This window comes from Aulostomus chinensis, chromosome 6 (genome assembly GCF_037954235.1).
Source record: "Aulostomus chinensis isolate RoL2024-O1b breed Wild chromosome 6, RoL_Achi_v1.0, whole genome shotgun sequence".
In the NCBI taxonomy this organism is placed as follows: domain Eukaryota; kingdom Metazoa; phylum Chordata; class Actinopteri; order Syngnathiformes; family Aulostomidae; genus Aulostomus; species Aulostomus chinensis.
The window spans coordinates 28,211,937-28,235,157 of NC_141325.1; the positions used below are offsets into that span (position 1 = coordinate 28,211,937).

The window sequence follows — 23,221 nt, forward strand, 5'->3', positions numbered from 1 at the left end:
ATTTGTTTTTATTCAACTTTTGAAATAACAGACAGGTAACTGGCTGAGTGGTGCTCATGATGCACTTCCCCATGCACACTATAGTGAATTCCTCACATTCTTTGACGGAAGTGAAAAAGCAGCATGGCTATTAAGTGGCGAGGAGGGGGGGTGAACTGCCATTTGTCATGGCTTTCTTTGCCCGCCGGCTCAATACAATCAGCTGCTCTGAATTACCTGAAGAGTACTGAGGAACGCTAAAGCAGAAGAGAAACCAAAAAGTGAGGTTGTAACACAAGGCAGCCTCCTGAGCTGTGTGAGAATGATCAGAGCTGGAGCAGGACAGCCACTGAATAGAGTTCAGATGAGAGGCCGGAGGATCGATGACAGCATCCACACGCTTGTATGAGCACCACAGTCATGACAGCCAAGGAGAAGGCTGAGGCAAATCCAACCATGTCAGTTATCAAATGAAAGAGTTGAAAGGTTGTCAAAAACTATTCTATCAGCAATACCGTACATAAACAGCACTGGGAAAAGGGTTTGGAACATGGTCCACTCCTCCTACCACATAAGCCCTCACAAAAAAAACAAAAAACACAGTTGTAAGTAAGCCAAGACATCCTCTTCTCACTTCCTCCTCTGACAATTTCTTACACGACTCAGCAGCCTAATATTGTACATTAAAACGGTACAGCATAGTAAACATGTTCTAAGCTGTACATGGAACAATATGACTCTACTGGGATGAGACACATCAATCCTGATGTTAATATTTGGAAAAAGTACTTGTAAAACCCTCCTTTAATGAGCTGAAAGTCTTTCAAAATGCCACCTACTCTTTTAAATAAGCCGCAAGCCTGCAAGGCAAGGCTGATACGGAGACAACAACAGATAGAACTTTGCCACGTCATGACTTTTAGATTGGAAAAAAGAATGTTCATCATCATCAATTTCACACAACAACATTCACAGGAGTAGACAGTTTATCCAAGCAAGGTGCAGGCCTTTGAAAAGATCAGGCTGGTAACTAATGCCATGTTACCACTCAGTCACACTGCTTCAATGCTCAAGTTTACATTCTGTACCAAGACCCTCAACACCTCTCACATGAGAGATAGCGGGAGCCAGGGGCTGTGACTCTGGCTTTGGCGAGGTCACTCAGTTGTTTTGTGTACACCCACCTCCCATGTCAAACTGACTGTTGAGATTTCTGCAAAACCAATATGTTGCAAATTGAGTGGGAATCGCACACTGCTGGAGCTGAGGCCAAAAGGCTCAAATTGAGTTCCTTTCTGGGATTGTGAAGGGGAAAAGTCCTCCACTTTGGAAGTAATTATTTGTGGCTCTGCATGGTTCCCAGGCCAGATCATGTCAATTAGCATGCACACCCATATTCCCCTGCACTCACTCCTCCTCCTCCTAATCTTCTGAGCACCTTACCCACTTCTCAGCTTTTCAAAATCATACAGTGAGCGGATTGGCTACGAGCCGGGAGCAGTAACATTTGAACCTCATAAGATACTAGTATTTGACTATTTACACCACAAGGGCTGGGTACAGAATCTTTCTAAGTTCAGAGTACTGATGAATGTGTTCCTGTATTACCATTTTTTAGCAAAAGCTGACATTTGGCTTCTGGTCAGAGTATTTGGGAGGTGCATTCTTCAATCAAACAGTGTTCAGTCTGTCCATTCAATTGTTTTGACTGGCTCATTTAAGAATTTCGTCACTAAAGATCACAACATAAAAGTAAATGTGATTCATGAATCACAAATTGTGAATGTGTGTGTTAGGGTGTCAAATCAAGTCTCCTGAAAAATGATGCAATATCTGTAGCATATCAAAAAGTCAGTGACATTTCCATTATCAATTTCGGACGTCTTAAAACATGACAATGAAATCATGAACATAAAATCAAATGAAAACTAATCCTTCTTTAAAAACAATCTTTTAAAAAAGCTAACAGCACAGCTGCAGAAGGGGTAAAAAGGTAAAGAGGATGTGATGCGGGATTTTCAAAACAAAGGCACACCTAAGCTGTGGGATTGCAATATTGATCAATATTCAGATGTTGCATCTATTGTATCTTTAGTCATTCAATCAGTAGAAAAAAATACACCGTGTGTGTGTGTGTGTGTGTGTGTGTGTGTGTGTGTGTGTGTGTGTGTGTGTGTGTGTGTGTGATTATTAATTGTGAGGTAAGAAGAAAAAAATTCAAACTTCCATCAAATGACATCACAAATATCTTATGTTGCACATACAAAACCCAAGACTGTTCCTTCCATGACACACAAAAGGTTACACACACAATAGTTGTTAACTATGGAGTTCGCTACATGCGACACAAAGACAGCCATTCATTAACAGGTGTGTTGTTGACTTCCATCATCAGCATGCGACAGGCCAACAGGAACATTGTGTAGTGATAAAATTAGTACAGACGATGGCAACTGATTAAAAAGAGCAGGTCACTTCACTTGTATGACAGCTTATAAAAGTCTGATTAGTAAATCAAGTGATTAAATTCAACATTTGTTCTCCATGTAGATAATTAAAAATGATCAATATTTAGCAATAGACTGAAAATCAATCTTGTTTATCAAGGTACATTTTCACAGAGTCCTCTGCCACATTAGGGTGTAATTTCTTGTTGCATTTGCTGCTGGCCTCTCCTGATAACAGTCTAGTTTTAGTCAAGTTACATCAAATTGTCTGCAATCCCCCCATCGCTACAATCAAACCCCTCCAGAAACCTGAGACGAATCTGCATTCAGCGACGGCTCTACAACAGGAAGGGAGCAATGTACAAGGGAACACTGTATTAACAGAAATGGCTAAATATTCAAAATCCAGACGCAAGAGCAGAACCTGTTTAAAGTTATTCAACTCCCAAACCATGAAGTCAACACCATTTCCAAGCACGACACCACACACAAAGTAGGGAAGTGGTGTTGGCTAAACCTCAATCTCAGCTGATTGACATGACACCAAGCTCCAGAGTTTGGTGTCTCAAACACAAATTTACTGTTAAGGTTACAAGGTCATTCATCCTAAAAGTTCAATATTACTTAATTTGAACAAACATCGGCGATACCAGCATCAGTCTGATGAGTCTAATATCAGCCCAAAGTCACTTGTTCTTTGTATGGAAACAAAGTGGGAAATATTTAATTTATGGTATTTTCCATAAACACATGTATTTATACACATGCTTTCCTCATTGATAAATCTGGCCTTTCAGCCACTTCATTAGTAAAGCATAAGCATACTGGATATTAGCAAAAATCCAATATCATTCACCCCAAATAAAAAGGCAAAGCATTCTAAATACAATGAATAAAAGAGAGACATTTTAAAAAATGGTGGGCTAAAGTTGTTTAGCATTTTTACTGAATAAATACACTTTCAATATTCGTGCACTGTTAGCCATCGGAGGCAGGGGTTTCCTTCTACGCTGTGGAGAATGAGCAACGAAAAACACTGCTTTAACATTCTGTCTATTATGATTCCAGTTAACGTCACGAAACCTTGCAAATGAGGCGTTTGTACGATTCGGTGAACTTAAACAGATGTTAACAAGCCTTTTACGGCTTCTATTGCTGCATGGGGGCACATCCAACAGCAGAACTGAAGCGTTTCTATGTGCAGTTGAAGTGAGGTTTCCATGTTGAGTTTGTGCTGGCTAATTTACGGCTGTTATGGTTCGGACGCATACAACCCAGGACTAACTGACTTGCCTTAACTAGATTAGGGTTGGTTATTGTCAGCTACTGGTTGCTCGGTTAACCTTAGCTGGGATATCCACCAGACGTACGATTACATTGTAATCCAAGAAACTCACGTTAGATCTGCTAAAACATACGAGGGAAACTTACAGAAGCAAGGACTCGATAGTGTTGAGGTGAAATTGTACTTTTGAGTACATGCCTGGGTATTTGGAGGAGGACCACTGACAATAAACTGGTGAACTGGCAAACTACACATTAGCCAGCCAACGTTTACCAAGTTAGGGTCTGCTGCTAACCTCAGCTAGTCAAATACGGTAAGCTAACGACAAGCTAGGCTAAGTTAGCTTAGCTGAGGCTGCAAGCTACTGAGAGCCCAAATAAAATCAACAGAACATACCAAGGTGTATCCAGCAACTTACCACACGTAATGAGGGTGTACTGGTTGTTCACAGTCCCCCTAAACACGGCTAATCATAAGATTTCTCAAACCAGAGGAAATGTTTGTTGGAGATTGGCCGTCTCACTGAGTCCTGCAGGAAAGAACAGTACTGTCATTTGCTGTCATCACGAGGAGACATGCGCAACCCGCATGCGCAAACGTTCAATAAAGGGAGATTTCACCCTCTTCAGTGACGCGACCAAGTTCCGAAGAATTGGTTGCGTTCAGCAAATCCCTTGGCTCTCCTATGAACCACAGAAAGCTAACTTCCTGGGATTTTATATTTACTATGAACCCCATTTGAAGAATTGTGCATAAAATTAATCTGAACCCATAAAGTAACTAATTTATAGCAGGCGTGGCCACTTTAAACCCTAGAAGATTCACAAAATGTATTCTGTTGTTACAGTCTGCTTCATTATTATTGTTGTTGTTGTTGTTGTTGTTGTTGTTGTTATAAGGGCCCAATAACTGCACAAAGAAGCTACATTTCCAAACTCTAAAACAAATTGGCCCCAAGGTGGTCAATTTACTTTTCCACAACCATCTCTAAAATGGCTTGGCTTAGAGTCTAATATATCTTGTCATTATCATCTCAGTTCGTCTGACTCTTCTCTAGTCTTCTGCTTTAAAACCCCAATATTTATGATATCTTCTTGATTATTTTAAAGCCTGATCAGAGACATCTTCACCGATATCAATTCGTTAATGGGATTTAAGCTTTTCAGTCTGTTTTGCTTTGATGAGCCAACATTTGTCCAAATGCCTCCCATAAATATCTTGCCCCTCATCAATGCACCATCGAATTTTCACCATCACCCAACGGGTTTGTGCATGATACATTCCTGTATCTCATTTGAATTGGAGTACAGACAGTACATCACTTCTCAGCTTGCATTTAACATATTATAACTGTAATTATTGACTTGTCAGTTATTTATCATCAGAAATTTCATTTCAAGAGTGAATTCATCTCAAGTAATTGTCATGCTTTATTAATAAATTCCTAACAACACATTAGAATCACAGTCTATACAATTCATGATCTAGCTGCTGCAGAATGCCACTCTGATATCGTTGCTGGAAAATATTCCAACTGGTAAATAGCAATATCTCAAATGCCAAGGTGTAATAAGATTCTTTGGGAAAAGGTGAAAGTAGGAGGGCAAAGTACGCGAAGCAGTACCTGAGTTATTCCACTAGATGGTGGTCTAATGACATGGAAGTACATAAAACATAAGCACGTCACACACAGAGCAGACAATCGACAGATGAAAACACAGCACATTACTTCCCAAAGGGGGGTTGTGTTTATATTTAGAGGGTTATTTAATATTTCTCCTCTATGTGTGTGACTAACTTTTAAGTAGTTGGAAGGAAAAATAAATAAACAACACATCTTCCCCTGTTGGGCTCCAAATAAAAAAAATCAGGTAACAATCTTCTGGTTGATATATTTTGAATATTAAGCAAAAATGTCCTTACATTTAACTGATTTCCCTCATATCTGAGATGGACATTAATGTAAAACCACATTCTGAATGTAACTTTTATCAATAAATTTATGTGCATAAATGTTTAAAATGTCTGTATATTAGGTTTAAATTAAAATTCTACCTCCAAATATGCGATGTATTAATATAGTTATAATCAACTCATCGTACTATCTCAGGGTCAGGGGTGGTGGTAAAGTTGTGTGTGGCCTAGTTTGCACATTTTTAAATATTTAGCTTTATATTTTCATTGAACATAGAATTAGATGTCACATTTTGATATTTGGATAATGCCCTCTGCAATATATCCTAAGTATACCAGCCAGATAATCATCACCAAACATTTGCATTTTGAGCACCACATTCCTCAGATCATGCTTTATCATGCACTCAGTTTCAAAACTATTCTTGAGTCATAACCATGTAATCCAGACCTTATCCTTATCATTTTACAGATATATTCAAAGAGCAACAGAAAAACTGTACAGTTAAAACCCTGCAATAACCCTTCACATTCTATCATAACGTATGTCTGTGCAAAACTTTAACAAAAACCGTGCTCTTTTGATTGTCAGCCTTTTTCTTTGTCAGTATGTTGAAATCCAGATCAAGAGTTGAATATCAAAGAAATTAAACTTGATTTCCAACACAACTTCCAAGGCCTCAACAAATAAGTTTGAACTCAGTGCTTTCATCTCAGCTCAAGAGAGGGTTGGTCCGTCGGCGCCGTCCTGTTTGAACACACGCAGCTGTTGGGAAATCACTGACATCCCAGATTATCACGTCTCATCAATCTACATGATGATCAACAACTGATGTATGCCCTATATCACTCTTCTGTTGAACACCAGATGTGCTGCGGGGAAAAAGAAACGCGGAGCCATGAGTTCACTTGTTAAATTCCATTTATTATATATTTTTATATATTTATAAACATCACAAAATATAAAGTTGAGGAAGGTCTCGCACAAAGATAGAATCAAGTAAAAGAGCAACCTTAGATTAGTCAACAATGGCAATAGAAGCGGGCATATAATATCTGGGTTCAGTGCTGCAGCTAAGTCAGGAACATTCTCATTTTATAATTGATATTTTAGTGCAAACAAAGCCTTTGCAGCTCTTGGCTCCAAGGAATTATTTAACGTTGATTTTAAAAACGTTTCATAAGATAGATTTCAAGGTTGCTCTTTTTTTGCATATTGTTTAAGAACATACTGCGTTATTAGTTTGTATTATTCAAATCTTCACCTAATATTCAATATAGCTCTTACATGTCTAAGCATCAAATGGTATGTCCTTAACATATAAGCAATATCAATATTAAAATACCTGAATATAAATAACATGCTTTCAGCAAAATAATTGTTCATTTAAAATGGTAGTTCAAACAACTTAGGTCAAGACCAGTTTAACCTTGAGAAAGAGTTAAATCTATACATTGCTTTGTGTCAAATGCATTTTTTTTTTTTTGTTCAAATGAAGGCCACTTTCGATGCAATTTTCTTAAGAATGACTCCAAGTCTTATCCCCAGATGACATAAGTTCCAAAAAAAATCCTAAGGAGGTGGGAAAACCAAAAAAAAAGTGTATTGAACAATAACTAATATTGCCATAATTAAAAAAAAAAGTAGCCACACAACTACAGTATACTTAGGAAATAATATTTACAAATACTAATAAAACAGTTGTTAATATTACAACACCGTAACAAGTTATAACAGAAATATACTTGTTGGAGGAAACAATTCTGGGTTACTGTTACATTATGAGGCCTGTCTGTGCCTCCTACAATGGGGCAATCAGACATGTCCTCCCTAAATATTGTGTGCTTTATACAGTGTCTGCAGGAACTGCACAGATCATACAGTGAACACCTGGATAACTGCATTTGTGCCTAGTCTACATGCAGGCTATTAACTCCTCTGAGTGCAACAGGATCAAAACAAGCCAAACAACAACATAGGGACACTTTTAAAATTAGTCTGTTTGTGTGTGTGTGTGTGTGTGTGTGTGTGTGTGTGTGTGTGCACGCACATGTGTATGTGTGTGTGCGTGCACATGTGTATGTGTGTGTGAACCTAGAGTGAGAAATAAGACCAGGAGGCAAAAAGGGAGATTGGTCACAGATGTACGCACGCATTTCCGTATCAATTTTCAATTTGCTATTTAAATCACACCATGTATTTACAGTATGTACATTTGGTGAAGCTGACATCATTATCATCACAATTCAGTGCTAAACTATATAATATCATCCAAGAGGTGAGGGGTACCCACCCAGTCTAGTGTTCTTGGCTCAGATGCAGCCATGATCATGCACATAAACTGTTTCCCTGTTCTTTTATCTATTGGATAAATAGTAGTTGGAGTGAACCTTTTGTTGCTCTCTACAAACTCACACAGCTGATTATAGATTTTGGGGTACTCGTGGCGAAGGAAGACTCCCCTGATCCTTAGCTCACGCTGGATATTGACAAAACACACCTCTCGGGCTTTTCTTCCTTCTTCCCCTTCTTTGTCAATGTCCGGTGTTCCTGGAGGTGGAGTAAGGATGAGCGTTTCCATTTCACTATCCTTCTTTAATACCTTTTTGTCAGGGCTTGAAGAGGCCAAGGACACCTTTGCATATTTTCGAACTGTTGGTGCTTGGACCCTTGGTGAAGGTCTGTTAGGCACTAGTTCACCAACAGCAATGGATACATTCAAGAGGAAACATTCATTGGGATCATATCCGTTGCCTGCCTGCTGCAGTTCCTTGCAGTATTCGCCAAGGTTGTCCTTGAAGCCATCCAGCTCTCTGAGAGATAAGTATGTGGGAGACATGACGAGGCTCTCTAGGCCAACTTGCAGGAAATTATCAGCAGTCTCTGGATTAGCAAAACCAAGAAAGAGAACACCTCTCCCTCTGGAGAGGTAACCAGCTTTAGCAATACGAGAGAAGGCTTTATGAATCTCTGAATTCTCTCTGCAGAACTTGAGTGTGTGCCGACACACACTGCTCACACGGCCGTACAGACAGGTCTCCTTATGGGTCTCCCAGTCATCCCTGCGACAGTTCCGTGAGCAGTAAAATGTGTAGCAACTATGACATGATTTGAAGTACAAGCAAGCATTGAACATACTCTCAGTGCGTTTGCACTTCTTGTTAGCACACACCATGGTGTCATCTTCATCTGTGCTGTGGTCTGGAGAACATTCTTCTGCGCTTCTTTGTAAAGCATCACACCCACTATCAGGGTCTTTAATCGTGTCAGGACTGGATTTAGAAGATGGGAGCTGAGTGTTCAGACACCCCAGGTTGTCAAGTCCAGGTGTTCCTCTGCCTTTTTCCTTGTCTTCGGTAATCAACTGCTTAAGCTGATCCAAAAGGTCCTCACTTGAATTTCTGTGAGTTGTTGGTTTGTAATCAACAACCAAGTCAGCTAATAGCTCGTCCAGTTGCTCCAGACTCTGCTGAAGTGAGAAATTGTTGTGTTTCCTGTCTTTGGTTATTTCTGCTGTGTTGGCAGGCTTCTTCTGATGTATCACTCTCTGAGATGATATCTTTTCATTGTCCAAGTTATCCCAGCTGACAGAGTGCACATCACGGCTCTTACCACTGCCTGCACATAGGTCATTGTCTGTTATAGTGATCTCAGGAGTCACAAACCAGTGACCACTCTTGGAGTTCCTCCACGGATTGCTTGAGCCCCTCTCTAGCGAGTTTTCAGAGAGTGAAAGGGCAGCATAGCGCCTTGGTGAACTCGAAAGGTTAAGGATAACAGGCTGAGATGTAATATCAGAAGATACCCCCTGCCTTGCCTGGTAAAACAAGTTCTCATAACTTCTTCCACGAGGCACTGATTGCTCTCTGTCGTGCCGTGGATATAGAATGTTGTCCCAAGACTTGGAGTGGTTTTTGGCCTCTGCTCTTAGTCTACCTGACTCAATACAGCTACTGGTATACCAAGGGGGTATGCCAGGGTCCAGCCTTACTCGTGGGGGTGTAAGCTGAGAAGACTGGTTTGAATATCCAGAAATACTTGAGCGATACCAGTCATCTGAAAAAGCCTGGGACACGCGAGGGCGTCGTCGACCCTCCGTATAATATGGTCTTGATGGAAAGTATTGGTCCTCAGGAGAGTTGAATGGCTTGGAATAACACAACCTGGAGCTGCTTTGGTGATAAGGATTGAACCGGTGGTCCTCTCCATAGTAAGATCTGGACAGTGGGGTTTGAGAGAAGTACAAACCCGCCTCAGTTGTAGAGTATGGTCTATTATAGACAGAGTGGGCTGGCTCTTGGTTGGACAGATGATCTGTGTAATATGACCTGACAGGAAGGGTGTGCACCCATCGAGTCCTTGGATCATACTGACTAGTTGTAGTACTTCCATGACTGGTCAAACTGGACCGATCATCCTGAAAGTATGCCCTGGAATAGGGATGAACTTGATACCGAACAGGGTCCTCAGTATAAAAAAACTTTGTTGGAATGTTCGGATTAGAGTAAGCTCTTTGCTCTTGACTTAGATATGGTCCTGTTGGTGATGGCATTCTGTGCATGTCTAGATGATGGTAAGAGATGGGAGACATGCTGGTCGTGTAGTGGTATCCTTGTCTAAAATCTCCACTGTAGCATTCACTTGGCGTGGGAGTTGGTGAGGAGACAATCTGCCGAGGTGTATATAAGCCTCTACTGCTGCTGGCCTGTGAATATCTCTGCCAAGGATGCTCAGATCGTACACTGGGAGTCTGCCTGGATGTGTGCTGGAGTACAGCGGCATCTGGTTTAATATCCACACGGCACCTGACATGAGGGGTTATGGCTGGTTTGACCGGTTTATCTTCTTCAAAACAGTCAGAGACATAGAGGGGAGAATGGGGCTGCAGTTTGTTCGGATGGACCTCATTTAAAAAAGCCCTGTTAGAGGAATATGTCTCTCTATGTGTTTCAGATGTCCTCGAAGTATCTGACACTGCCTGAGGTGCATCCCTGCCCTTGCTGGTTCCAGGGGGAGACACTGAGATGGGCACAGGAGTGAGTGTGGATTTGATTCTAGGAGCACTTTTGGATCTTTTTCTATTAATAGAATCTGACCATGTAAGATGGCCGGTTTTGTCCTGGGTGCTGGGCTGCTGAAAATGTCTGGTGTTAAACAGATCTGGGGATGAGAAACGAAGATGTCCCGGATGATCTAATCCATTCCAGATTAGATCTTTGTTGAGTGTCTGATGGTCTGCCCTCTTAAGGGGGTACTCCATCGTGGCAGAGAAGGACTGTGGGTCATCCAGTGACTCTATGAAGTCAAAGCTACGGCAGTGTCTTTTGTTGATGATCTCTGGTTTGTCAATCATCTTCAAGTCACATTGCTGAGAGGAGTGAAGAGAAATGGACTGGTCAGAGATGGGATACAGAGTAATGTCCCGATACAGAGTTGATGCCAGTATATCAGGAGGATGTGTTCGTGTCATCTTAATGGACCCTCGGTGTTGTCCATTGAGTGTGATTCAAAATCAACACAGCCTGTGGAAGGAGAGAGATCTGTTAAAAAAAGGTAAAACATAAATAAATTAATATCTTTACAGTAAATACTGACAAGAGTAGTGTGCTTATTCAGCAGGTAAAATATCTCAACTGTAAGCTATTTTTTTTCATCACAGTATCATATCAGGCCTTTTCCTGTTGCTGTTTCCAGAGTCCTTAATACTACTGTTTGCAGCTTTTTTGTCATTTGTCAGAAAATAGAGTCCTTGGGTTTTAGATAGTTGGATGGACTAAATAAGCCATTTCTACCCGTCAGTTTGAACTCAAGAAAATGGTTTTTCTTGACATTTTACAGAATAAATGTCTCTTCACTTGATCATAAAACAAACTGAGGATAATGATTATTATATTAAATATATATTATCTATCCATCCATCCATTTTCTTTACCGCTTATCCATTCAGGGCTATCCCAGCTGACATTGGGCGAGAGGTTAAGCCTGGACAGGTCGCCAGTCCGTCGCAGGGCCATCAGAAGCAATTAGGGTTTCAGTATCTTGCTCAAGGACACATGGACATGGTCAACGGGGGAAGTGAGGATTGAACCAGCGACCCTTCAGTTGCTAGACGGGCACTCTACCTCTGAGCCCCTAGAAATATGTATTCGCCCTGAAGCAGATTCGGCCTAATCAATAGAACAACAACCTTTTTGTTCTCTTTCCTTGAGAAATAATTGAGTGGAAACTTAACAGATGTTTTTACTGATTTACAAGCCAAGTTAATGGCAGATTTTATGCCCCACAGAGGAGGTGCTTTACATGTGCATTCATTGCAAGTGCAGAAGCTGATAAGACTTAACCTTTAATTAGACTGCAGATGCTGTACGCAAAAATTAACCATTTACAATAAGTTCTACTTAGAAGGCTTTCAATGAAGCAAACTACAAATCCATACATTCATATGACATGATAAGTGATACATTGCTTAACTTCAAAAATGACTATGAAGGGTTTAAACAAAGGGGAAAAACAATAATAAGCTTTTGTAGACAATCTGTGGTTTGGAATTTAAAGAGAATTTCATGTAAAATTAAGATTAATTTCAAAACCGTACATTACTGCTGAGCGCCATGTTCATTTATAGTGCAACCAAATGCATATAATTAGAGATGACATGTTACATAATGAAATCTCTATCAGAAGTTAGTTTTGCTTTCAGTAAATACACCTTTGCTTCTCATATAAATAACAAAGACTTTCTCTCTTCTTCCTGATACCTGCTGTCATTTTCTGCTTAAGGAACAATAATATTTCTTCCATTCATATTTGGTTTCTTTCTTTTTGCACAAAACCATCCACTTCAACAATGGTTTTTATGTGTCAGCACACACACACACACACACACACACACACACACACACACACACACACACGTTCTTTCTTGCTGGCACTCACCCACAAGCTAACCCTGAGTTGCCATCTGTTCATGGAGATGAGAGAGGACTGACCAGCCTCCCTGTCATGTCTCCACAACACACCTAAATATCACGTCTGTTCACACACAACCAACCCCGACAGACCAACGTGCAACACTGGTGCTGCTTTGTTTGGTTCGGCTTTGCGGACGCTTGGTATTTTACAGCAACATATTTGTTAACAATTTCATTTGGAGTAAAATGCAAATACATAGCAGAATATTACTTCTCACCACATTTAGGTTAATCGGTTATAATGGCTACGATGGCTGGTACCGTTGATTACGATATTACGTTGTGATTGTAAATACTTTTAGGACGGGAGTGTTTTGATAAACTCGTTCATTCAAGGAGTAAATGTCTGGACTCGGCAGCTGAATTTAAATGAATACCCCAAGAGTATATTTCTATGGCTTTTAACTGAGTATTATGTAACCTGCAAAGGTCCTCAACAGCAATGGGAAAAAAGCTGTTTTGTTGCAACATTTAACAGCTCTCCCCCCAAACGCTGTTAGCGCTTCCTTGACCCAGGCACCACCCCTTCACCAGGTTTCCTGAAAGTAGGTTGTTTTTGCTTTTTCATAATCCTTGTGACAGACGGATGAACCAGTGGTGTAGTCTACATGATATGGAAGCCTATGCAGTATCCCCACTGAGGAAGCTGCAGGATTTCAGTATATCCACTTAAAACTGAGCAAGGACGTGCAAGAATGAGAAAATGTTCACACAAGCTAGTTGGCTTCACATGCACTGCACTGGGGAGAAAGAAAACTGAGGTATACAGAAAAAATGTTTTTAATTGACCTCATCCCAAAAGTTCCCATTTAAGAAGTCAATGCTGCATCTGTGTAATTACAGCAATTTGAGATCAAGTAGCAAGTGGAAGAAGATCCGACTGAGAAGATTTAGTGAAAGTAAAACTCAGCAGTACATTGGTTAATGCAGAAGTTCTTTTTGAGGTATTTTAAATTTAAAGTAGCAAAGGGCAGCACAGTGGAGCGGTGGTCCTCACTGTGGCCCCCCAGCAAAAAGGTTGTGGGTGGAGCCCCGACTGGAGCACGGGGTCTTTCTGTGTGAGTCTCCATGTTCTCCCTGTTCCTGCGTGGGTTCTCTCTGGTACTCCAGCTTCCTCCACAGTCCAGAGACATCAAGAGGGGACCAGGTTAATCCAGACTCTAAATTGACCGTAGGCGTGGCTGTGAGAGCCAATGGTTGTCTGTCTCTATGTGTTGCCCCTGCCATGGACTGGTGACCCGTCCAGGGGGAAGGCTGCTGGGATAGGCTCCAGCGCCCTGCAATCAGCATCAAAAGTACTTGACATAACTGCAGTTAAGAGTAATGCAAGTGTTCAGTACCACAGCCTGTAATATTGTTGTGTGGTAAAATGATGCAAAACCTCCTATAAGGACTTTGGGTTCATCATCTGATCATACACTTCATTCTTGGTTCTTTTGTAAAAACCTCCACCGTGTGTACGTGCCCGTGGAGAACGCCATGGTGATCGGTGGTTACGGGGGAAGCAGTGGATGAGATCATCACAATACAACCATTACTGCGAAGTACACTACACCACCGGGACAAACCAAACAAACAGATGCGGCAACAAACCATCCCTCCTACATGGGACTAAATATCTTTCCCAGAAGTCTACTGTTCTGTCTTACACAGGTAATATGCGACTATCAAGGTGTTTTCTAATTACCATGGGGAGCAGCTGAACTGATGACTAATATGAATCTAATTTCAGTGTGATTCTGCAATAATAGCAGGACAATGACTCTTACAAACAATTATAATAATAATACTTATCACAGCCTATCAAGGAAGAATAGGTGAATGATGGATGGACATGTACGAAAGTTAAAAATAAACCAAAAATCACAAAATCATCTTCCTACCATGGTTCTTCTCTTTATGGTTTAAAAAAAGAGGAGATGAGAAGAGCAGGAACACGATGAAGTCCTTAATAGGTCTACTTTAATTATCTAGTATTTGATGTAAGCCGAGTACAGTGCGGGGTCTTAAGTGTGGACATTCGCGGAGACATTTATGCTGTCTCTCCTAAACCATCCATCTTAGATTAACCCTCTCAGGGATGAGAATAGCGGCTACCAACTCTTACAACCTGATCTCAAGTGTGCTAGAATATAGTAAAAATCAGAGCATTTATATGGAAATGTGAATGACAACAATGTTATTGACACTATCTGGATTAATCCTGCAAAGGTCAGTAATGACATCACTACTGTATCCATTAAAGCTTCTCTTAGTTAAGTGCAGTCACTCTCTTTACTGGAGAAACGCTGCAATAGGTTGTATTTTGAAATAACAGGTTTAAAATCTGAGGGCATGCAAGCCTGCTCTCACCTCGTCTTCACGGTCTACTGTTCCTCAACAGAGAGGCGACCCTGTCTTGCACAAGTAGAAAACCACATGCCACATACTGTCTCCATGGCTACAGCACACAGCAAAGAAACCATGAACACCCCCCCCCCCCCCCCCCCACCACCACCACCACCCCTTGCACACTCGGGCCAAAATCTCAGTCTGAACACAAAAAAACGGACTCTTAATCAGCAATTTGTTGTTGTGTTCGTTGTGCGCAGTTGAGTGTTTTTGAGAGGCTCGCTGGTTTGTAGTGGAACCTCATTGCGATCATTTCGAATACTTTGCATCTGCACTGGCGTATTTTGAGTTGATGTTCCTGAAAAATAACAAATGTGCGGCTTGAATCCCTCCTAACCTGTGGTCAGCCGTGGCGCACTCGGCAGCGCTTTATTTTGGTGCTGCAGCTGCAGCAGCGGCACGGGGGGACGGACGGCCCTGCATCCTTGTGGCTGACCTACCGCCTCCCAGCGCTTTGCGGAGGAAGAAAGGTTCAAGCCAGGACAAGCCGGAGAGGTGATGAGTTTAGGTGAAGTTTTTTTTTAAAAAAATAAGATTTTGGTAGTGAATATCGCGTCTTACCGTTTGGCCAGTGAGTTGTTGGGACGCAGTGGACATGGTGGTGGAGGTGGTGGTGGTGCAGCTTCAGACCACCGCACCTGCTGCGAGGGTCCAGGAGCCGAGCTCTGCCTACATGGTGTCTGCTTCCCCCGGCGCTACTCCCCTCGTCTTTGTGTACGTGTGTGTGTGTGCGTGTGTGTGTGATGGAAGGAAAGGAGGGGGTGTGTGCTGAGCCTGCGTCTGTGCGCGTGCCTCTGGAGGCGTGGTTGTAAGTGCGTGTTAGAGAGAGAGAGAGAGAGAGAGAGAGAGAGAGAGAGAGAGAGAGAGCGAGCGGGGCGGCGGGGTGTCCTCGGAGCAATGCGGGTTTATTTATTCCTGAATGTGGAGGCTTAAAGGACAGCTGCTGTGCAGGATACTCTGAAATCAGCTGTCGCCTTCGGAAGATACTTATTTATTTTGTGTTATCAAGTGTGCTAATAAAGTTGTGTCTTTTAGGTGGATTGCAAATTTCCACATTCTGAAGTTCAAACTCCTGCATTGAACGGAGTGAAATGTGCAGCAACATCGATGGACCTTCTTTATTATCTTGTATCAAATGTAGGCCACATGGAGATGAGGTATTTTTGTTAGCATCCCCATGGGCTTTTCCACCAAAAACTGATAGGGGGTTTGATAACTGCCAATAATAAGACTTGTGGCTTTTTTTTTTTTTTTCAATTTTAATCTTTAGTTCAATTAAGAACAAACTTCAATTTACAAGGACAAAAGAGACAACAAAAACTACAGTCAAGATGACAAAAGTTTATGAGAGTTACAATTGTTACTGATGATAAGCTTCACTACTGAAAACCATGTTTAATGTATTGGAAGTGTAAATCCAGTCGTTACTCTACGCCACGTTACCGAAACTAGCTTTGTGCCTCCTCTGCTTGGTGCATGTTGACATTTGAGGTTTCGACTAGCCAACTGTTAGCAACCGCCATTTTTAAGATGTATAAATACCTCAATATTCATGAGTGTGGCATTGAATAATGGGTTTATTCTATGCAACAAATATGTATTAATTCAGAGTGAAATGTTCGCCTCATTTCAGGAATTTCCCTGAAACTTCATTCAAAAATCCGACCGCCTTTGAGACGAGGAAAGTGGAAAGTGGTTTAACAATGCAGCACGGTGGAGCAGTGGTCGGCAGGGTTAGGGCTGGACATCCGGTTCTCTCAGTCAGTGGGAGTTTTATGTATCTTTTCAGGTAAACGTCTGAAATCAAATCTGTGGTTCACATTATCTTCAGCTATTCTCACTTTTTGTTGTAAAATACTTCAGTAAATATAGCACCCATGAATTTAGAGGAATTGTGTGTTTATTATTTGAAAGTGGCAAATGGATATTGAACATCATCAGACAGAAAAAGAAGTAGGAAGCTTGGTTGCGGTGATGTTGAAGTTGCGTCAGGGGTGTCGCTCATTCGTAGTACAGCATTAGCTTTGTACCTCTAGCTGTTGAATTTGCCCTTGGAAAAAAAAAATCATAAAAGTGGTGAAATTGTCTTGCCAAACAGTCTTACTGACTTTTGTTTGCCACAGAGCTGATTTTTCTCCAATCATCGAAAAAGCAGTGATAAAATCTCATGAGGTTTTGATCCAGGAATCCCATGGTGAGGCTCCATAACCTCCATGTTGGCCTACAAGAACACATCGTCCCTGCAGCACCCTATTATGTTAGATGTCGTCACTGTGCCATCCTGCACTTGACTGGTCGCTTGTACCACCCACACTATCGGACATGCAGTACAAATTGTGATCAACACATTTACTTTTGTGCACAGCGGACCTGACTGTGGCGTAATGGAAGACTGGTGAATCAGAACCAGACATGTATCGTAGTTTTCCCTCTGATAATGAACAGAACAACTTACCGCATAAACTCTGTGATTTGATAACAAAATATAGAGTATGTCTGCGTGTAACCCAGCATCTCACATGACCACAGCATCTGCATTGTGTGAGGCGATGATGGGGACAGCTGGCTGTGAGCCCCGACCCAGAGCATGTGACTGCTGCAGGAAAACTGCCTCCTGAGGTATTCGCCCGGCAGACAGAAATCCCCTCAGACAAACGCTTGTGACGGAGTCGAAAATCGCAGTGATGCTCTGCTTTGACAAAGCTTTCCATTTACACACTAATGAGCACAAATTGTTTCGGATGGATTATTCTTTTTCCTCCAAACACAAAAGCTTGAGCATGTTAGAAAACACCACCGCTAACTAATGCTTCATGTGTATGAGATATGATTCAGAATGACAGTACCATGGAAATTACATTGTGCAGCATCTCTGAGAGTGGGATAAATCTGAGCATGTGTGACTCACTCCCTCCAGCACGGTGGATTGGCATCAGTTGGTGTCAGCTGTTGGTTAGCAGGCATAAGTGTCTGTCAGCTGGCTGCTAGCAGGTGTCTCAGGCACCTCGTAGGCTCTGTGGATAGGAAATCAATGACTCTCTGTTGATAAGCAGCCCTTCTCTGACCGGGATCAATCGGACGCACACCGCCAGGAAATAAGAACATGATAGCAAATTACTGCTTCACTCTTTCTCCTCCGTCATGCAGACGTATCAATCATAATGAGCCATGAGGAAGAATCAGGACATTCCGCTTTGTTCCTACGCTGATTCCCGCTCATCCTGGCACACTAAACAAGATCTAGTTCTCCAGCTGTCTCCAATTAACTCCATGTACGATAAAGTGGCTCTCAAAAAACTTTCCCTCCGATTTCTCTGCTCCCATTGAAGGGAATTACATAAGAGTTGTGACAATGCACACAGAGCCAAGCCCCAGTGCTTAGCCCAAAATAGCCACTGTGGCAGGCTAATACAAAGCATCTCTCAGCTTCCATCCTTTTTAACTGTAGCGATGTGCCACAGGAAACAAGGGAAACACATTAAACAGCCGTGCTAAAGAAAACACATCGGCTGTGTCACAAGAAACCCCCAGAGAATCCTGGGACGTCTGCAGCCTGCAGGAGTGAACGTTTCAGTCAAGCAGCTCCAGACCTCCAGGTGTACACACGTCTGCATGTGGGTGGTTGACTATTCTTTTCAAGCCCTCGAGGAGAAAATGCAGATGCTCAGATTCAGTGGTGCAGTAAGAGGAGAGTGGTGAATCCGAGGACTCCGAGGAAAATGCACCCCTAACCTCCCTTAATTCCATTTGAAGCCAGATTAAGTCCTCAACGAATTAAACCACCAAATCCTCTCCGTCCAACTTTCTTGCCCCAGACGTAATTTACGGTTGTAGCCGTCCATATAGGAGGCACGCCACTCGGAACGTGTGCTCGGATTCAGCCAAGTGAAATACTTTGATGCCTTTCTAGCTCAGCAGGGAACCGAGGAATCCACATTGGCATGGTTTGGATTCCCGATGGATCAGACTAGATAACACACAGCAGACCTTTTCCCAAGTGAAGTAGAGTCTGATGTCATCTGGTAGCTGATAGAGCAACTGTATGGGAAAATAGAGCTGAACAGGATAAAATAGCCACTAAATGGAATTTGGCTTTGCTTATTTAGCAGAATCTGTTTACTTTTGGATGCAGAAAAAAGAGCATTCCACTACACTCCAAGTAACACTCATAAACAAATTCATGTACAAGCCAAACCATTTGGGAGTGGTATCCATGGTAACCCACACTGAGTAGGAGCAAAAGAGACGGAATTGATTTCAAAGGGAATGAAGAAAAGTGGTGATGGGAGACAATAAAAATCTACGTCACACAGATGAGATGAGGGGAGGTGAGAATTGCTTGTAAACTGATAACAAATGCACCGTAGGAGGGACTCAGAAGTGCAACTTCCTTCTGAGTTTCATTTCCTCTTGAACCAAACACTTGAGTGTGGATATGTGTCCCAGATTATCTCCAGCAGAGGTTTAGCATCTTCAGTTAGCATAAGGTTTACCATAAGGAGGCCGAGACCCCCTCTGGCAGCCTTGTGGTGAACATAAGTCAGGAGGATGCACAGAAGAGGACCTGCACTCATATACACTCACGTCCTCTGCTCATGTAGGTCAAAGCGGTGTAGATATATTCACAGCTGCACTGAGCAAACACAAACTCCTCTGTCCTGGTCTCTGGAGGCGCTGTAAGACATTCCATGGTGAGGCTTAATTAAATCTTTACTACACACTCCGTTCTCTCACTCTCTCATCCTTCATCATCTGCCATTTTGGCGAAGGAATTACTCAGTCATGTGTGCAAGTCGATTAAAGGGGAAACACATTTGGAAGCAGGAGAGGGGCCTCTGGGTGGGTGTGGGTTTGTTTGTTTGTTTGGGGTTTTTTTTTTTTGCAAACAACTCCTGATGATGTGAATAATTTGTGGTGTGCATTAACACTGTGAGATTATTATGTAACAAGAAAAGGAAGGAATGCTGTCGCTTACTGCGAAATCGCATCACTCACTTTTCAATCTCTGATTCAGGTCAGCATGAGGTTTTCTAATGCAAGTCTCATTATTCAAGGCTGGACAGGCGACTTCTTGTGTCCCGGGAAGAATCAATGTGCTCCTTCTGGAACGGTCTTAGGCTCTATCCCACATTACAACAGTGCAAAGACGTACTGAGATGCACTAATTGTCCCAGACTGTGGGACATGTGGAACAACTGGTACCAGCCACTGTTTCCCACTCAAACACCACAATGTGGCCGATGAATAACACAATTGAATAGTGCTCTGACACGAGCGTTTGTTGTTCCTTCACATGTAAAAATGATCGAAAAAAGTTAAATGTCTCCTATGTAACATGAACTGAACACTACTTGGAAACTGGAAAACGTCCCTGGAAAAAAAAAAAAAAAAAACCCTACCAGAATAGTTTACACATTCACTCATCCAGCAAATCAGCTTTGACAGTTGCATCAATTTCCGACTTAATGACATCCTAATGTAGGTAATTACACATTCTGGATGCAGCCATCCAGATGCACCTGTGTTCACGGCGTGTGAGGGCTGTTTAAATGGGTCAGCTCTAGAAATATCCTGGCTTACTGAGGAAAGTCGTGAGTGCCCCTCCTCTTTGTAATGGAGCAAGAGGACTGCAGTGGGCGAATATAACATTTTCTCTTATTTTCTTGTGAATGGATATCATTGTCCTCCTCCGCGGTCCATTGTCACCTCGTGATAAACTCAGTCCAGTTGCGTGATACCGTATTCAGTCAAGATAATATTATCAAATGTTGGATGGAGATGTTTTGTCTGAGGTGGAAATAAATGCTGATTTAAAAATAGTAGATGCCAAAAACAGTAGAAAGCATCTCTTCCCTGGACGAGGCTCAACAGGAAGCCATGATGTCTCTGGCATCATTACTGCAAACCAAACCTGGATTTGTTGAGAGAGAATTTTACGGCCTGCTGGGCATCAATATAAGAAACGCAAGTAAGCAGACAGAGCTTTAAAAACTACACTGACCTTTCCCGAGCAAAGGGCTATATAACAACTTGCCCGCACACAAGATTTTGCACTCTTGACAGTTTTGTCTGCAATGAAAATCTTCGCAGGAATATGAAACTGATGCATTTGCTGATTAAAACTGAACTGTCTTCCACGCTGCATAAACTTTAGCAGCCAAGGGGGAAGACATTTAATAGTGAGATAAAGGCAAAGCAAAAATATCGCATTTCTGGAGTACCTATTTCAGTTGGCACAGTCGTTGACTTGTACAAAACAAGGCAGTGAAACTGACTCACTCTTTTGACTGGAGGGTGGATGATACTGATGGTCTCTGAGCTGCAGCTGCTGCATTCAGAGGAGATGGTGGTATACGTGTGTGTGTTTCATGGGTTACAATGATAGTCTAAGAGGGAAAATTGGACTGATGAGGTTTCAGGGAATCATTTGTTCACATGTGCCAGCTTAGCTTTAATTAATAGGATCCTGCACACATTGACATTTGTGTTTTCTTTGACTTAATTAAAACATATGTCTCAGAAGACGAGCGGCCAGACCTCATTGCTGTTTATAACTCTGTAGAGGAAAAAAATGTAATAAATCTCTCATCTGGACACCAACACAAACACCGTTAAGTTGATGAACTTATAACAGACCTAAAAGTAAAGAGGAATCAACTTAGCAGTGCTTACTCATAGAAACTGTCCATCCATCCATCTACTTTCTACACCACTGATCTGTTAAGTGTCGGGGGGGGGGTGTGCTGGAGCCTATCCCAGCAGCCTTCCCCCTGGACAGGTCACCAGTCCATGGCAGGGCCAACACATATAGACAGACAACCATCGGCTCTCACAGCCACGCCTACGGTCAATTTAGAGTCTGGATTAACCTGGTCCCTCTTGATGTCTTTGGACTGTGGAGGAAGCTGGAGTACCAGAGAGAACCCAGCAGGCACAGGGAGAACATGGAGACTCACACAGAAAGATCCTGTGCTCCAGCCGGGGCTCCACCCACAACCTTCTTGCTCTAGGGCCACAGTGCTGACCACCATGCCTCCTATCTCATAAAAACCAAATTTTTTATTTATTTTTTTTAAATCAGAAGGCTGCAGGGCAAACATGAGTGCAACACCAGTCTGGCTCTGCTCCATTTAGGTGGGCCAGGGCTCTGACTAGGACCATAATCGATGAGATCGATCACTCCTGCGATTACCTGGCTTTGAGAAATCAAAGTAATCGTTGTAAAGAGCCGTTTATGACAAAAGGATTGTCAAATGAATAAAACCTGTATCAGGGGTGTGTGTGCGCGCTTTGGTAGATACATCCAGGCATCCAGGCCAATGAGAGCATCACATATTTACATTTCATAAAAAGGAAAATGACAAAATAGGGGGAAGCTTGAGATGCAGCAGAATCAGTTTATTGCACAGACATAAACAGACAGTAAAAAAAGAAGAAAAAGATAAAGGGAGAATGTTCCGGCCAGAGGATCATTGTTAGCACAACCTCCAGACAACATAACTATAGAGACATAGACTGCCAGTGACGGCCAATCCGCGGCCAGAGCTAAAACACATGACCTAATCTTTCAGTTCTATATCCAACACAGAATTGTCACGTAGCGGTGCTATAAGATGTTGAAACCCCTCTTCCTCCAAACCTCTGTCCTTCCTTGCTATTCATTTGATAAGCTGCTGAGAATCGAATAAAGCGTCTTGACACATTTTGTCAGATTTTCTGCCTGCGTCAGTCCTTTGCTTTGAAGTCGTTGTAATCTTTTGCTTCTCAAACCATTTGTAGTTTATGTTTGCAGGCAATGTGTACATGGAATAACTCTTTAGGAAGAAACATCATAATGAGAGGAAATCATAAATACTTTGATGGTCATAGCGCAGGAGCTAAATAAATTATACTTGGTGTCTGTAAATCTTGAAGGCCCCGGTGGTGAGACTGCAGGCCCACACCACACCACCTTGTGGTCACACTAATATTCTGCTACAACCACTGGCTGGGAGTCAGCGGATGCGCTCTATTACCGTAGCTGTTACACTGAAGGAGAAGAGCCGCATTTCTTCAGCTGCGAGAAGACGATACACAAGCGGATCCCATAACAAAACCATTCAACATTTCCCAGAGAGAACCAGCACAGCTGCATCACCTACCTGTATGATATCATGCCCAAATTGTTTGCTTTGAATTTGGTTTCCACAGCAACAGCTCACCTTCACCATAGTGCCATCTAACTGGATCAAAA

The 23,221-nt window shown here is 42.1% G+C and overlaps 2 protein-coding genes across 5 annotated transcripts in view; both read right to left on the bottom strand.

Moving 5' to 3' along the window:
• gapvd1 (GTPase activating protein and VPS9 domains 1) overlaps nucleotides 1-4,292 on the bottom strand; it is a 31,962-nt gene extending 27,670 nt beyond the window's left edge. For all 3 annotated transcript variants that reach the window (XM_086207337.1, XM_086207338.1, XM_086207336.1), the window contains exon 1: nucleotides 4,130-4,292. The gene's annotated coding sequence lies outside the window, so the exon portion shown is untranslated. The remainder of the gene's footprint in view (nucleotides 1-4,129) is intronic.
• Nucleotides 4,293-6,512: 2,220 nt separating this feature from the next.
• Nucleotides 6,513-15,732, bottom strand: unm_hu7912 (un-named hu7912). 2 transcript variants are annotated; one of them, XM_086207339.1, is made up of 2 exons: nucleotides 15,550-15,732; nucleotides 6,513-11,148 (listed from the first exon to the last, which is right to left on the bottom strand). In XM_086207339.1, the coding sequence occupies exon 2, from the start codon at nucleotides 11,094-11,096 to the stop codon at nucleotides 7,884-7,886; it is 3,213 nt and encodes a 1,070-aa protein (XP_086063465.1). In that variant the 5' UTR covers nucleotides 11,097-11,148; nucleotides 15,550-15,732; the 3' UTR covers nucleotides 6,513-7,883. The 2 variants fall into 2 exon arrangements, with proteins under 2 accessions (XP_086063465.1, XP_086063466.1); XM_086207340.1 differs by having other exon boundaries at nucleotides 6,513-11,166.
• Between the last annotated feature and the right edge of the window lie 7,489 nt (nucleotides 15,733-23,221).